Source organism: Geotrypetes seraphini, chromosome 9, assembly GCF_902459505.1.
Source record: "Geotrypetes seraphini chromosome 9, aGeoSer1.1, whole genome shotgun sequence".
NCBI classification, from domain to species: Eukaryota; Metazoa; Chordata; class Amphibia; order Gymnophiona; family Dermophiidae; genus Geotrypetes; species Geotrypetes seraphini.
The window spans coordinates 34253850-34271500 of NC_047092.1; the positions used below are offsets into that span (position 1 = coordinate 34253850).

General features: G+C 45.0%; 1 protein-coding gene across 2 annotated transcripts in view; it reads right to left on the reverse strand.

The window, feature by feature from the left end:
- Positions 1–17651, reverse strand: part of LAMB1 (laminin subunit beta 1) — a 143066-nt gene that overhangs the window by 104354 nt on the left and 21061 nt on the right. For both annotated transcript variants that reach the window (XM_033958478.1, XM_033958479.1), the window contains exons 3-4: positions 9802–9937; positions 7478–7551 (exon numbers count right to left, since the gene is read on the reverse strand). In XM_033958478.1, the coding sequence (XP_033814369.1) occupies positions 7478–7551; positions 9802–9937 (210 nt within the window). The remainder of the gene's footprint in view (positions 1–7477; positions 7552–9801; positions 9938–17651) is intronic.

The following is a 17651-nucleotide window of genomic DNA, read 5'->3' on the forward strand; positions in this document are numbered from 1 at the left end:
TTCTCTATGGAATATTCGATCCTTTTGTCCCCTTATGTAGGAATACCCTTAGACTTTGCCATTTGAGAAGCACACAAAAATATAAGTTAGCCTTCCCTTCCTTTAAGGGAATTAAATCTGCTGGGAAGCTCAGTCGATCTTTTGTTTTCAAGTTTTTAGAGATCTGGAATGAACTTCCTGACTCCCATTAGGCTTTTAGGCCAGCTGCAATTATTTCGTAAATTCCTGAAAACGTTGTTGTTCTCGCAATTTTTAAATGGTTTAACTACAGCCTCAACGAAATGATAACATTATAGTTATATTTTTCTTATGCTTTTCTTATGTACTTTAGTTTTTAATTAGTTCTTCCTTCTCCTATGTTTTCTGCTATGTACTCTAGTCTTAATTATATGTGAACCGAGTCGAGCTCTACAGGGAGATGACCCGGTATATAAACCGAAGATTAGATTAGAATAGGTAAGCCAAACACTTTACAAGAATATATATTTTATCCTTTTTGTAAAAATTTTATCTAACAGTAGATGCTAATCATCATGCTGTTGGTAGTACTGAAATGATTACCGTATTTTCACGCATATAATGCGCGCGTTATACATGATTTTACAAACCGTGCATAACCGTGCGCGTTATACGTGTGAGCGCGTTGTACAAATTTTTTTTTTCATTCCGATCTGGCATCCCCCCTGTGAACCGGTATCCTCCCCCCCCCCCCGCTCGCGTCACCCCCCCTCCCCTCCCCTGCGATCCTACATCCCCCCCAGCACCGCAAAACATCTCTTACCCGATTGGGCACTGGCACCAGCACCAATGCACAGGACGTGCCAGTGCCCGAAGATCCTCCCTCGTTGGGCTGGGCTGGGCAGTGCGAGGGAGATCCTCCTTCTTCCCTGTGCCAGGCTGGATTGGGCTTTGAGCATTTGCGCATGCTCAAAGCCTTCTGGTCTCGCTCTCTCCGAGATTCTCAATCTGAGTCTCAATCTGGTCTCGCTCTTTCCGAGATTCTCAATCTGAAAATCTCGGAGAGCGAGACAAGAAGGCTTTGAGCATGCGCAAATGCTCAAAGCCCAGTCCAGCCCAGCACAGGGAAGAAGGAGGATCTCCCTCACACCGCCCAGCCCAGCCCAGCCCAACGAGGGAGGATCTTCGGGCACTGGCACTGGCACATCCTGTGCATTGGTGCTGGTGCCGGTGCCCAATCGGGTAAGAGATGTTTTGCGGTGATGGGGGGGGGGGATGTAGGATCGCGGGGGGGGGGGGGGGGGAGACACGAGCGGAGGGGAGGATGCCGGTTCGCAGGCCAGAAGAGTAAGCGGGAGTGGGAGGAGGTTATAGCAGCAAGCGCGGTATACGCGTGTGCGTACTATATAAAAATGTTTTTACAGAAATGCTTTGGACCCGCACGCTATACGCGTATGCGTGTTATACACGTATGCGCGTTATATGCGTGAAAATACGGTAATCTATGTTGAGACAGTGACCTTAAAGTTTTCTACGTGTAAGGAACCACCAGGTCATCATCAGGGGTTGCAGGATTCCAGAAGATGCTCTGGTACGTTCCCCTCCCCCTCTCCAGCCCAGGACTGTCACTGCAAGGGCCAGACTAAAATTAGGAGACGATGAGAAACAATAAGGAGAAAAATATCCTGGGATAGTAGTGAACAAAGACTCGTGAGACCTGATCCTAGCCCTGTGCCAGAAGGGAAATGCCAGGTCATTAAAAAGTAATAATTACTGAATATTATACACTTAAGATCTGTAAAACTGACTCTCAGCAATTCATAACTGCCGCTTCCAGACAGCTGTTTATAGAGGAAACAAAGATACACTGTGTACAGATGTTCTTTCTTTCTGGGGAATCAAAGATTGCCAAGCGTGCATTGAACAATGTAAAATACGGCACAAAAGCTGACTTGTTCAAATACCATTTTTTTTTTAATTTTTTTATTTACACATCCTACTTTTCTTAAGATGAACACTGAACAGACCCCACATGCCTTTCATTTTTTTTTTTTTTTTTCCAAAACCTATCTGTGAAATTCAAATAGTGCGTGGGAGGGGAAAGTCCTTTTAGGCACTTTATTGTCCTTCTGGAATGATATTTTTCATGTATTTACAATGCACAAACCAGAGAGCCTTCAGATACAACGTTATCAACTGCTCTGAAGTCTATCCACTCGCACTAAGTTAATGCTTGTGCACCTTCACGGAAATCCTTCTCCAAATCCTAAAGCAGTACGAAAGACAATACAGGCTTTGGATAATTCAACGGCAGTTGAAATCAAATAGGAAACTGTTTATTTTGCCTTTTTTTTTTTTTTCCAGTCTGTTTGCTTCCTTTGGGCTTTTTCGCTCTTGAAAACCAGCCTCTCTTATGCTTCAATGCTGCAAGCCTTTATCTGCAACTAGCAAGATCCGTCCCAGGAAACAAGCCCAGATCCACTGCTGCCAGGAAATTTTAGAGACGAGAGATCACGCTGTACATGCCCTGTTCATTACTGTCACAGAATGCAGGTGATGGGACTAAATCGCGCGAGACAACGGCGCGCCGACAACTGAGCGCAGACAACTGAGCGCAAGGTTGACGGTGCGCCGAAGAAAAGCACTATTTTAAAGGGCTCCGACGGGGTGTGTGGGGGGGGGGAACCCCCACACTTTACTTAACAGACATTGCGCTGACGTTGTGGGGGGTTTGGGGGGGTGAAACCCCCCACATTATACTTAAAACTGAACTTTTTCCCTAAAAAACAGGCAACAAGTTCGATTTCAAGTATAATGAGGGGGGTTACAACCCCCCAAACCCCCCCACAACGCCAGCGCGATGTCTGTTAAGTAAAATAGGGGGGTTCCCCACCAACACCCCCTGTCGAAACCCTTTAAAATAGTACTTTTCTTCGGCGCGCCGTCAACCTTGCGCTCAGTTATCGGCGCGCCGTTGTCTCGCGCGATTTTGTCTATGACCCCAGAATGCATAAAACCAACTCTTGGAAGCAGCTGTCAGGCTAGCCCCGAGTTCAACAAACTTAAGAACATAAGAATAGCCTTACTGGGTCAGACCAATGGTCCATCAAGCCCAGTAGCCCATTCTCACGGCGGCCAATCCAGGTCCCCAGTACCTGGCTAAAACCCAAGGAGCAGCAACAGTCCATTATCTCAGAGTAAGCAAGATTCCAGAACCCCAAATAGTAGCAACATTCCATTCAGAATCCCCAAAGAGTGCCAAGATTCTAGAATCCCAGAGAGTAGCAACATTCCATGCTACCGATCCAGGGCAAGCAGTGGCTTCCCCCCATGTCTTTCTCAATAACAGACTATGGCCTTCTCCTCCAGGAAATTGTCCAAACCTTTCTTAAAACCAGCCAACGCTATCCGCTCTTACCACAACCTCTAGCAACACATTCCAGAGTGTAACTATTCTCCGAGTGAAAAAACATTTCCTCCTATTGGTTTTAAAAGTATTTCCCTGTAACTTCGAGTGTCCCCCTCCCCCCCCCACTCTTTGTCATTTTTGACGGAGTGAAAAATCGATCCACTTGTACCCGTTCTACTCCACTCAGGATTTCGTAGACTTCAATCATATCTCCCTCCTCAGCCGTCTCTTTAAAAGACATCTTCAACATCTCTTCTCATATCAGGCAGCATTAGGGGGTAATGATCTGAAACAATTACTCATGCTTGCGAATACTTATGGGGAATTTAGGAAACACCTAAAAACATCTCTGTTCCTAAAGTACGTAGGCAGCTGAACTGCACAATCTCTCCCCATAATAACTGACCGCTAAACTTTAACTCTGTTAGTACTACTCAATCTGTAACATTTTTTAATCATTGTAAACCGCATAGAACTTCACGGTCCTGCGGTATATAAACTGTTATTATTACTTATTTAAGAAATTTTTGTCATTTCTGGGTCATTTGTTTTTATTGTCATAAGAACATAAGAACATAAGCAGTGCCTCCGCCGGGTCAGACCATAGGTCCATCCTGCCCAGCAGTCCGCTCTCGCGGCGGCCCAAACAGGTCACGACCTGTCTGAATCACTAGAAGGGGCCCCCTTGCCACCTTGGTTTCCCATTGAGTCCTATCTTCCCATCGAAGTCCTAACCCTTCGGTCTTGCACATGCACGAGCTGGTTGGGTTTCTATACTTATTACCTGGTTAGCTTTCTATACTTGTGTTACATCCCAGCACCTCCCTCAGTATCCCACGATCCCCTTATCCCTCAGGAATCCGTCCAATCCCTGTTTGAATCCCTGTGCCATACTCTGCCTGATCACTTCCTCCGATAGCGCATTCCAGGTGTCCACGACCCTTTGGGTGAAAAAAAACTTCCTTGCATTTGTTTTGAACCTATCTCCCTTCAGTTTCTCCGAATGCCCCCTCGTACCTGTTGTCCCTTTCAGCCTGAAGAATCTGTCTCTATCCGGTTTCAATTTTCTTTTGTAAACCGCATAGAACTCCGAAGGTAGTTTGGTATATAAATACATTTTTATGTTATGTTCTGTCTCTTTTCCAAGCTGATGAGTCCTAACCTTTGTAGTCTTTCCTCATACAAAAGGGGTTTGGCTAGCACTGAGACACAAGACACAACTAGACCAAAACCAGCAAAACAAAGGGCTTAGAAAGATTTTCAAACAGACAGGGGAGTGAAAGAATCCTGGATGTCAGGGCACCTGCAGTTACCTTGGGGCTTCAGTGGCACCCAAATAAAACCACCTCTCTGGGGTATCCACAACAAAAGAGGGGTAAAAATGAGGGAGACAAAAGAAGAAAGGGAATAGTAAAAAAGAAAGAACAAAGAAAAGCAGCAAAATAAGCATGATAGTTAAAATTATGCAAAACAAGTATGGGGTAAAGATGGTTATAGGTGACAAAAAAAGGGACTCTCTGGCTTCAATCTTTGATTTCGTCAACTATTGTAATATTGTTTTAGCTGGCCCTCACAAGAATGATTCAGTTAGAGTTTTTTATTCTAATTTGTATTGCCTTTACAATTTTTTAAGATTCCGTATGTCTGACTTGGGGCTCCTTTTACCAAGGTGTGCTAGCGTTTTTTTAGCACGCGCTACACTGCCGCATGCGCTAGCCCCGTGCCAAAAACTAACGCCAGCTCAATGGTGGCATTAGCGTCCAGCGCGTGCAGCAATTTAGCGCATGCTAAAACCGCTAGCGAGGTTCAGTAAAAGGAGCCCTTGGCCTCTCTACTTCACAGAACTAATACTGTACATACATAGCACTCATAATAATAATAAAAAAACCACATTTATGTTGCATTTTCCTGCTACAAGTAAGATAAAATCTGTGAAACATTTTTCAATCTCTGAATCATATCAGCTGGTAGGCACCTGGAGCACAATACCATTCACTTCCAGATCTTGTAGTTATTATTTACTCCTCCCCCTACCTCCTTTTTACAAAACCTTAGCACGGTTTTACGCGCCAGCTGCAGTGGTAACAGCTCAGACGCTCACAGGAATTCTATAAGCATTGGAGCTTTTACCGCAGCGGCCGGCACTAAAAACAGTGCTACAGTTTTGTTAAAAAAAAAAAAAAAGGGGGAGGTTAATGTTTAGAATTGAAAACATTTCTCTTTCAGAAATATGGTTAGTCAGATAGTGATTGATATTTTATGCCATCTGTTTTTAATCATTTGCTTCTGTTCTTTGGAATTCCTAGACGTAACGGTGTGGCCTCTTGGTTTTGTAATCTGCCTAAAAACTGACATGGTGTTGGCAGAATATAAGATCTAACGATTTTGCTAGGTGACCAAGTTTTCTAAACATTTTCTCTTTCTCAGAAGCTACAAAGGGAGTAAAAGCATTAACATCTGCCATGATTTTTCACATCAGGAGCAATTACGGATTTGGGGGCTCCTTTCACTGAGCTGCGATAGCATTTTTCAGCGCGCGCGGAATTGCCCCGTGCGCTAAAGCCACACTACGCGGCTAGAACTAACGCCAGCTCAATGCTGGCATTAGCATCTAGTATGCGTGGCAAGCTAAAAACGCTGTCGCAGCTTAGTAAAAGGAGCCCTTCGTCTTTTGCCACCTTTACGGAGCGATGCTTTTATTTCAGATGAATCTGTGCAAAAAAATTTTTTTTTTTTTTTTACTACACCAGCAGTAAAATATCATCTCCTTTCTCACCAAAAACGGTTGGCTATATAATGAAAATGAAAAGGGAAGTAGGAAAGGGATCGAGAGTGAAGGCGTTCTCCAAGATGATTTCTGCGATTTGTTGCCCTTCATTTTTGTTCAGCCTGTAACAACCACCTCCTCTCCTGGCGCGGTTTTCTGCGTTGCAGTTTTGTGACTTTTTCATTTGCAGATAAGTATTTCATTTATTTTTCTTTTGTATGGTGCATTTTGATTTTTTGGTTGTATTTTTCAGGGGGTTCGGCTGGCAGGGTTCGTTTGGGGGTCGCTCAGGTTACATTGATTTATTCACTTGTGGATTTATTGGTTTAATTGGTGAAAGTTTCACTTTGATTTTCAGCACACTTAGGATGCTCTATGATGGTGTGCGGGTGGGGGCTTATCGCCTCTACCTAGAAGTGAAGTGTTGGAGCTAATCTAATCTAATCTAATCTAAACCTTAAGTTTATATATATCATCATCTCCATGAGAATGGAGCTCGACACGGTTTACAAGAACTTAAAATAGTGGGTAGAGAAGAAGAAAAAGGATTACATGAACTTATGTGTAGAAGGGGGGAGAGAAAGGGGGGAAGGATAGAGCTACAATTTGCTGAAAAGCCAGGTTTTCAGTTGTTTGCGGAATAACTGAAGGGAGCTCAGGTTCCGCAGCGGGGTGGTGAGGTCGTTCCAAAGACCTGTGATTTTGAAGAGAAGGGATTTTCCCAGTTTGCCTGAATAGTGGATGCCGCATGGAGAGGGGAAGGCTAGTTTAAGCCTTTGGGCAGTTCTGGAGGAGTCGGGACTGGAGGAGTTGAAAGACAGTGGGATAAGAGGAGGCAGGATTCCGTGAATGATCTTGAAAGCCAGGCAGGAACATTTGAAAATGGAGATTATTGGGAGCCAATGAAGTTTGGCAAGGAGTGGGGAGGCATGGTCAGACTTGCGTTTTGAGAAGATCAGTTTGGCTGCAGTATTCTGGATTAGCTGGAGTCTTAGAATACTTTTTTTTGATAGTTTTAAGTAGATGGCGTTGCAGTAATCTAGTTTGGAGAGGATGATGGATTGGACAAGGATGGCAAAGTGTTGTTGGCTGAAGTAGGATCTAGCTTTCCTCAGCATGTGAAGCTGGACTCCTATCGCAGGTGGTTCACACTGAGAGCACCCTTTATTTTGACTTCATTCACACGATACTGAACGTGGTTTGTGTGTATAGTCTGTGTTCCTGAGCGTCCTCCTAATGAACCTTGATGTGACTAGGTCTGCCTTTTTTTGTTGTTGCTGTAACAACCATCCAGCATCTGATTCCTCTGGGGCACATACTGTGCCTTTTGCAGGACTCCTTACCTTGAAGGTCATGATAAGATGAGTGAAATGGAACTCGGCTTCCAGGTCCAGCTGCAGTGTTACATTTTCCAAGCCTAGAGAAAGCCAAAAAAAATTAAAAAAAAGGATCGGCATTTAAAGGAAGATAACAGGAACTAGAAAAAACTAGATATTTTGGGTCAAATTCTATGAAACCTTAGTTAAGTGCCCTAATTGTGGTCGCCTCGCAACATTATCTGCTCACAACCCAAACTGTTTCACTAGCTTTAATGGCATGGTAACTGACTGCACCACTGAAGTTAATTAATCATTTAAAACAAACAAACAATTAAGAGTTCCGCGTAGAACTCAGAGCAGCGTCTAGCAATGCCTACTGACGCCTCCCTGAAAAGTAAGTGTGGTTGACTTAGGCGTTGCTACGCACCCAAGTTAGGCGCTGATAAAACTTGGCCTAATGGACTGGTCCTACTTCTACAGCGCCTAGCGATGCATGCGACCCCGTAAAGTATTTTGTGCGGTCCCCGGTCAAGGGCGATGCAGTGTTTTCCTCTGCTGCTCCCGGGTGTTTACGGTCTCGCCGGCTCCCCTCCTCTGTCTTGCGGTAGCGTTTGCGCGGCCCCCCAGAAACATTTTTTTTCGGCCAATGCGGCCCATTTTGCAAATACACGTGTGGGTAACATGAGAAGCATGAGCCCAGGAACTTCCACATGCAAGTGGCACTGCTACCTTGTAGGTTTGTAAAATGGACGTACTACTGCGTCCACTACTTATCATTGCCATAGCGCTGCTAGACGTGCCCAGCGCTGTACATTAAACACGTAAGAGACGGTCTCTGCTCGACAGAGCTTACAATCTAATCAAAACGGACAATCGGGATAAATAAGGGATGTGCCACCAATTAAGTAGTGAGCCCACAATTTTAACCTCTCTTTTTACTAAGTCACAATAGAGGTTTCTACTGCGGCCTGGGGTGCTAAATGCTCCTATGAATTCTAGGAGCATTGGAGCATTTAGAGCTCCGGGCCAACTTGGGCTGGTTTCAAAATTTTGATTAGGAGTCTCATAGGCTGTCTACAAATCACTCTCCCTCAAAATGGCTGACGACTGAACGCATTTTTATCCTTAATTGGCAGTGTATAATTTTTGAAATTGTTGCTCTTATTCTTGTTCCATCTTTTGTTTATACTGTATCTTTGAATTTAAAGTTGAAACAAATGGTTAACTTATTTATTTATTTTTTAAGTGTTTCTTTCAGCTAGACCTTTACATAAGGGATTAAAAGTCATTCTCCTTAATTATACCACTATTTATTCAGGCTTACAAATGGAACCAAATTAACACCCCCCCCCCTTTTTTTTTTTTTTTTTAACTAAGCCACGATACTAATCCATGGTTTCTACCATGGCCAGGAGCACTAAATGCTCTGATGCTCATAGAATTCCTAGGAGCATCGGAGCCAATCAGGGCCTTAGGCCCCTCTCACTGCATCCCAAGATGCAATGGGAGGGGGAAGATCTGTCATTCTGAGCACACAGCCCTATAGGCAGGAGGGAGTAGTAAGCTTTCCTCCTGTCAATTTGTCATCTGAAGGTTCAGGGGTGTTGGGGGGAGGGAGAATCCAGGAATGTTGGGGGATGTGGGGAAGGGATGTAGGGCCTGTGTGTTCCTCAATCAAAGCACAAGAAAATATATATATTGTATACTAAACCTTCTGGGTTTTTTGTGTAAAGGACTCCTCTGATAATAATGGAAAAATAAGTTTAATAATGCATTACTCAATCAAAGCACATGAAATTATATATATATATATATTGCATACTAAACCTCATTCCCAAAGTTAAAAAAAAACAAGACGAGAAACCCTACTCACAATGGCTGTAGTTCAGAGCAAGTGGACATGTTTGACGCACAATCTTGAGACATCATTGTGACATCATCAATATGCACCTAGATGGCAGATTGTCACACACACAAAAAAAGAACCAGGAACATGTGCTGAGGTACCTGACCCAAATTCTACATTAGCCCCAAGTTCTCTTACTTCCACAGGATTCAAGAAGGCATGAGACATGCATAAAGGATATCTAAAGGAGAGGAAGGGATTATAGTGTTTCGTTGTTGCTATGGATGGGCAGACCATATGGTCTTTGTCTACTGTCATATTTTATTTTTCTAACCAGAAGAGAGGTTCTGTCTAACTAGTTTTCCCATGCTCAGTAAACAAAGAGCTCCTCATGTAGCCATCATTAAAGAAGATGGGCACTGGAACAAATCCACAAAACCATGAAAAGCAGCAAAGATTACATTTGTTAGCTCTGAAAATTACAGGTACAGCAGCTGCATACCATTCTCCGACTGCCACCACATATCCAGACGATTAGGAGCAAATGTCGTCACCACATTTTCAATCTGATGGCTATCTGTGTTGAAAACTTCATTGTAGGGCTCCACAGAATTGCAAGTAAAACATTTTTTTTCCTCCTGAAATGACAAAGCAGTCTGCATGAAAAATCCCACAAAGGATTACCGTATTTTCACGCATATAACGCGCACCCTGTAAAATGCGCACACGGGTATAGCGCGCGGGAAAACAACATTTATGTAAATAAATTGACATATAGCGCACACACGCATATACCGCGCATTGCCGTCCCGACTCTCCTCTCGCCGCCCTGCCCTTGAAGTCCTGTTCCCCCCCTGAAGTCCTGTCCCCCCCTTGAAGGCCCGCCCCACCCTGAAAGCCTGATGCCCCAACCCGAAGGACCTCTGGCCCCCCCACCCTGAAGGACCGCTCGCACCCCCCCTCCGACGTCCGATTCATCCCCCAGCCCCCCCGTACCGTTTGCGGTGGAGAAGCAGCCTACCGTGGGTTCACGATGCCAGTGAGCCCTGCGCTGCTTCCTCTGTCGCGGTCCCGCCCCTTCTCTGATGTCAGAGAAGTGGCGGGAACGTGGCAGAGGAAGCAGCACAGGGCTCAGAGAAGGGGCGGGACCGCAGCAGAGGAAGCAGCGCAGAGTTCACTGGCATCACGAACCCACGGTAGGCTGCTTCTCCAGCGCAAACGGTGCGGGGGGGCTGGGGGATGAATCGGACGTCGGGGGGGGGGGGGGGAACCAGCAATGTAAAAAACAAATTGAATAACGCGCTCACGCATATAACGCGCATGGCTATGCTCGGTTTGTAAAATCGTGTATAGTGCGCGCGTTATATGCGTGAAAATACGGTACATCTACACAGGTGGATAGATAGATTTCTACAGTGCAGAAAGAGAGATAAGTAGAGCCTGACCAATTACATGCCTGTCTCAGGTTGGAGGGGTTTTCACATAAAAAAAGGTGAAACATTCTTGAAGGTGCAGGAAGCAAGCAACCATCAACCAGCCTTCTCTGAACTTGATTCCTGGAGCTCACTGTTGACCGATTGATGTGACATTGCTCCAAGGCCTAGGTCATAACCCCCTACTTATGTTTGGTAATACATTCTAATTATGAACGCACGGAGCCATCTACATGGATATGTGTCTTTATGTCACTAAAGTTGCCAGATACTAAGGGCTCCTTTTACGAAGCCGCGTTAGCGGTTTAACGCGCGTAATAGCGTGCGCTAAACTGCCAGCCGTGCTAGCCGCTACCGCTTCCTCTTGAGTAGACGGTAGTTTTTTGGCTAGCGCGGGGGTTAGCGCGTGATAAAGAGTCGCATGCGATAAAGCCGCTAACACAGCTCCAGGTTGCGGAGCCAGGAAGTGATGTCACAGGAAAAGGCAATTCCAGTGTGAGTAAAAGGAGCCCTAAGTTATTGTTCCCACTTCCAGTGCTTCCTATGTAGCTGCAAGTAGTTCAAAAGAGCTTTGATTAATCCGACTCTGGATGTGATATAATGCAAGAACACATTCCCAGGACCCATGCTGACCAGGTCTGAACCAATCACAGCATACCTGATGCAGGGCCCTCACCCAACAGGATAGCTTTTACTATTACATGTTAAACCCCCCTATGGATCATTATAAATGCTGGCTTTTCTTAATTATGACGGGAATAGCCATGCAGTTGATAACACGTAATTGGAAGAACTATGATCGCCTTAACTTCCCTTTTTGGTAGGCGAACTTATGCTCCAGCTACAAATATGAAAAAAATGAATGCTGAGATATTGGTGCATAGTAATGTATTTAACTTGGCGTGGGGCCCATTGGCATCTTATATTGCTTCTATATAGTTGTAATTTCTCTTTAATTTTTGTCTGATTTCCTTACACATCCAGAGTGGGAGAGAGGGGGGTGGAAATGTATTACTACTTTAAATAAGAGTGGGTTATTGGAAGGATAATTGCATTTATATTATTGACTAAGTAAAGGGGGTGGGAGGAAAAGATTACTTTCGAATATTTGTAAGTTCAAAGAGCTTTTCTTGATTTGTTATACATTCAGATTCATATGTATTGCACTGTTACTACTTGAAAATCAATAAAGATTTATTAAAAAGGATAGCTTTTCCTGAAGATGGGTTCCAGAAGTATTTTAATGAGCAGCAGGGAATTTTCCATGGCTCTGTTCCTCAAAGAATTTGAAACTCTTTCGAGCAGGGGCCGTCTCTTGCGTGTTTGATGTACAATGCCGCATGTGCCTGGTAGAGTAATAGAAAAAAGTAAATAGGAGTAGGAGTAAGGACAGAGGCAAAGTTGAGCCTACATCTAGTGGCCAGATTCAGGACCCACACTGACTGATGAAGATCACTCGAAAGAAAGGTAATGAGGCAATCTTATAATTGGCATCTTAGTTCAGGCGCCCTAACTCCGTGCACTCAGTGCAAATTCTATTACAGCATCTTGGCACCAAGATTCCACCACAGAATATTATTAGCACAGGTTGACGTTGACCCATTCTGTTTAGGCACATCCTCTTATGTCATGACAACGGCGTAGTAAGGAGGGGGCAAACCACCCCACGAACCATCTGGGTAGGGACACCAGCAGCTCTGTGCCCCCGCACCACACCACACTCACGCCCTCCCTTCACTCCCCATATCTCTTTTAAATCTTCGCCCATGCAAGCAACTATTCTAGCCTGCTGCTCGCGCTGGCCTGGATCCATCTGAAATCACTTCCAGGTTGCGGAGCCAGGGAGCGGAGGAGGAGGGCACAAGGGGGGGAGTTGGTGCAGGAGTGGAGGGTGGAGAGGAGGGTGCAGGTGAGGGGGCTACCACATCTCCCGGGCGCCTCCTACCCTCGCTACACCACTGGTGCCAAGCGATAAATGTAATTTATTGTATTCAATGAGACATGCCCATGGGCCACCCATACTCCACCCAAATGTATACCCCCTTGCACTTAGGTGCTAAGGCACTATCTTACAGAACAGCACCTAGTGAACTTAGGTGCCTATCAATTAATGGCACATTTGATAGGCGTAAATGGCACACACCTCTAGCACCAGTTTACAGAACGGCCTCATCAATGAGTAATGAAAAAGGCGAGACTCTGGAATAGAAAGACTGGGCTGGGATATACAATAAAGGAAAGATCCCCAGTTAGTTGTAAATGTTGGCCCACGATAATGGATGTTAGTGCTGGAAGCCCAAAGGATCAGGATGAGCCTATAAGCTCACCTTCCCCCCCCCCCCCCACACACAAAATAAAATGAGGGTTGGCAACTCTCTTGTGTCCATTTACCCCGCTCTATTTGGATGAATTCTCTAATTCCTCCATCCTGGCTGCATTAATGTGAAGTAAAAAGCAAGCCATTAATGTAAAATAATGCATGACGCATGCAGAGAAGCGAATAAGGTATTCCATTCAAAATTCTGCCAGGCACTCAAAGAACTTACTGCCGAAAGAATAAAGGAACAGAGAAGGAAGGAGACCAGGGAAGGCTTTCCAGGAATATCACATCAGTTCAAATATATATCTTTAAAAAAAAAATAAAAAAATTTTCCAGGTCAGGGTGGAGGTTGTGAGCAAAACCACAAAGAACATTTTACATTTCTGGAACTGCTGCTACTAGGTAGCAATTTTTTTTTTCCCTCTGATTTCAGATATTTAATTCAGTATCGCAAGCTCTCAGGAGGGAGGAAGAGGGCATCTCTCCCACTGCTGTGGGTGTGGTGTGCCAGGTGAAGGGTTTCTTGACATCAGTGGTGGGAGGAAGTGGGCATCTATTGCGCAGCTATAAGGGGGGGGGGAAGCATTCCTCCGGTCGATTTTCTTTTTTTTTTGGGGGGGGGAGGGGCTGTACGTTTATTCTGCATATGTGCCAATTTATACAAAATAAGAACATAAGGATTGCCACTGCTGGGTCAGACCAGTGGTCCATCATGCTCAGCAGTCCGCTCACGCGGCGGCCCTCTGGTCTAAGACCAGCACCCTAATTGAGACTAGCCCTACCAGCGCACGCTCTTGTTCAGCAGGAACTTTGTCTTGAATCCTTGGAGGGTGTTTTCCCCTATAACAGCCTCTGGAAGAGCGTTCCAGCTTTCCACCACTCTCTGGGTGAAGAAGAATTTCCTTACGTTTGTACTGAATCTATCCCCTTTCAACTTTAGAGAGTGCCCTCTTGTTCTCCCTACCTTGGTAATTGAAATAAGTAAATAGTTGGGAAATAGTACTTGGAATCATGAAAAATCCCACCACCTGTATCTATCGATAAGGGTGGATATCTGAATTCCTAAGATGTACTATTGTAAAGAAACTGGACTAAAAGAATTTAGCGCTACTATACTATCTAAGTTGGAGTGAACTGTTTTGGTGTAAAGGGTGCCTGCACATGGCACAACATTGAATATCGAAGGCTAATTTAGCTGGTGACAACATTTTAAACAATATTAACCAGTCTGTTGGGGGGGGGGGAGGGGGATTTTGGAGCTGTATTATCTCAACACTGTAGCTTGAAAATCTGACCAAAATTCGACCTTTTGCTGTAAGATTTCAGGAAGTACGAGTCTAACTATTTTAATTTAACCAAAGCAAATTTTATGTAAGATATCCTTTTTAAAAATTTTTTATTTAATACGAATGCTATGTCCCACTATAAGAAGATATGGACATTTTTTGGCATAAGTTCGTACCAGTACATACTATTATACTAAGTAAGATATCTTATGGGAACACACTTTGTGGACCATTCATCATATATTTCTTGAGTTTTGCAGGATTCCTTCTTTATCCAGGGAGAACATTCCTGAAGGATTTGCATTGTATAATGTGTAAATGCATTTTTGGTAAAGAATTACACAGCCAGTGGGAAAGGGGGGAGGGGAAAAGGAATTTTCAAAGCTGATGACTTGCACCTGGAAGCAGCCTATGGGAACTGGAACACAAGTTAATTTATATTAGCTCAAGTTTCCTGTTCTCTCACCCCCATGCAGATTGTGGGGGAGGGCTCACAGGAAGCAAGAGTTTAACTAACAAAATTTAAGTACTGTACATATGAAAACTATCTCCTTTGGGCCAGAAATATATTGCAACATAGTAAATGATGGCAGATAAAGACCCAATTGTAGGGATCTTTCTTTATCTGTGAACCAGTTCATTATGGCTTTGCTCTTCAAATTGCTGTGTTTTCCCGAAAATAAGACCTACCCTGAAAATAAGCCCTAGCATGATTTTCGGAGTAAGTCTTAATATAAGCCCTACTCCAAAAATAAACCTTAGTCCCCAGATTCAGCAGCAGCAGCGTTTTTCCCTGCCCCCCCCAGCACAGCCAAATCCCCGCTGACTCTTCCAACTCTCCCTCCCGTCTGAACCCTGCCGACCCTCCGACCTACTACCTCCCTCCATAGAGCAGTGTCATCAGAACTCTAAACAGGCTGCTTCACGGCCTTCTCCCTGCCGCATCACTAATGTCATCAGCAACGCGGCGTACGGAAGGCCCTGGCGGGAGAAGGCCATGAAGCAGCCTCTTTAGAGTGCTGCTGATGCTGCTCTGTGGAGGGAGATATGTAGGTCTCGTGGTCAGCGGGATTCGGATGGGAGGGTGAGATGGAAAGATGGGATGATCAGCGGGGGGTTCAGCTGCATGGTGGGGGGAGGGCTGCTCAAGGGTTCTGCTGCAGCTGCACGGAAGGGAGGGACAGAAACAGGGCAAGGGTTCTGCTGCAGAAGGGATGGGAGGGAGGGATAGAAAGATGCTGCAGAGGGAAGGCACAAGGAGATGGGTGAGAGGGGAGGAAAGATGCTGCACATGTGGGGGAGAGAAAGGAAAGTGGAAGAATTAGGGTGGAGGAGAGGAAGGGAGAGATGATCAGTGTACGTGAAAAAAATAAGACCGACCCTGAAAATAAAACCTAGTGTGTTTTTTGGGCCCAAAATTAATACAAGACACTGTCTTATTTTTGGGGAAACATGATATATAAAAAAAGGATGATGATGATTACCTATTAATTACTAGAGAGGTAATGACGTACATTCCAGCCTTTGGGTAACTGTGCTCAGTGAAATCCCCATTACCAGGCCAGGAGAGAGAAGAGTTGAAGGGCAATGTGCAGTAGTGCTGCCCAATTCAGGGAAAATTTTTTTGATTCGATTCACTTTTCCCGCTTAATCGGGCATTTTTTTTTTTTTCAAACAGCCTGGCGGGTTTATTTTTGTAGCCTCATCACCCACCCCAGCCCCCTCTAATCTCATGCCCTTACTTGGTGTAAACAAAACAAAAAAGACTTTTCCTCTTGCTAAGTCCTAGCTCAAGCTGGCTGTTTAACATCAGCTCTGGCAGGATACACATTTCAAATCTGACATATTGTAATCACAAAACAGAAAATAAAATTATTTTTTCTACCTTTTGTTGTCTGGTCATTTTATTATTCAAATCACGTTGGTCCCAGGCTCTGGGTTCTATTTGTCTTCTGTTAATTCACTCACCAGGGTCTCCTGCCCATTTGGCGTTTTCTTCTATCTCCAAGCTCACCATTCATTTTCCATCTCTGTACCTTCCCTTCCAGTGCCATATCCAACATTTCTGTTTTGTTGCCACTGTCTACCATCTCTCTCTCTTTGCCTTGTGACCTGGGTCAAACCTCTCTATTCCCCTCCATGCAGCATCTCTCCCTTCCTCCCCTCCATTATCATGTAGAAGAACTCTGCCATTGTCTGGGGAGAAATTGAAGGGAGGATAGGTGGTGAGGATGCTTTGAGGAGGGAGTTTAGGGTGATAAAGAGACAGCGTGTGTTGGAGCTAAGAGAAGTGGTTTAAGTGGATATAGTATTCTTGTTTGGCCAGCAAGAGGGCAGACTGGAATGATGTCAGCATGAATTTGAAGTGTATGAAGTCGGTGTGTGCATGGTATTTAAGCCAGAGACGTTCAGCGTAATGGACACATGAGCGCAGGCAGCAGGGGGAGAGTGTGAGCCAGGGATGGGGTTTGGCACGCCTAACAGGATGTGAGATTGGAGGAGCAAGGGCATCTAGAGAAGGAGAGAAAGCACAGTTACTTACCGTAACAGGTGTTATCCAGGGACAGCAGGCATATATTCTCACATGTGGGTGACGTCATCTACGGAGCCCCGATGCGGAAGCATTTTCAAGCAAACTTGATTGAAGATTTAAGTTTGCTCTGCTGCTCCACGCATGCGTGCCTTCCTGCTCCACTAGGGGGCGCATCCACTCGTGGTCTCCAGTTCACTTAACTAGCAAAGAAGCCAACCTCGGGGAGGTGGGCGGGTTGTGAGAATATATGCCTGCTGTCCCTGGATAATACCTGTTACGGTAAGTAACTGTGCTTTATCCCAGGACAAGCAGGCATGATATTCTCACATGTGGGTGACCTCCAAGCTAACTGAAAAGGGATGGAGGGAAGTTGGCAATTTAAGCAAATAGATTTCGCAAAACCGATTGGCCGAACCGGCCATCGTTCCTGGACAGTGAGTCCAGACAGTAGTGGGAGGTGAAAGTATGAACCGAAGACCACGTGGCAGCCTTGCAGATTTCCTCAATAGGTATGGACCTAAGGAACGCTATGGAGGCTGCCATTGCTCAGACCTTGTGTCCCGTTACTCGACCATGCAGCGCGAGACCAGCCTGAGCGTAGCAAAAGGAGATGCAATCGGCCAACCAGTTGGACAAGGTGCGCTTGGAAACTGGGTGACCTAACCGGTTTGGGTCAAAGGACAAAAACAATTGTGGGACTTTCCGGTGTGGTTGAGTGCGTTGGAGGTAAAAGGCCAACGCTCTCTTGCAGTCAAGAGTGTGGAGCGCCACCTCTCCGGG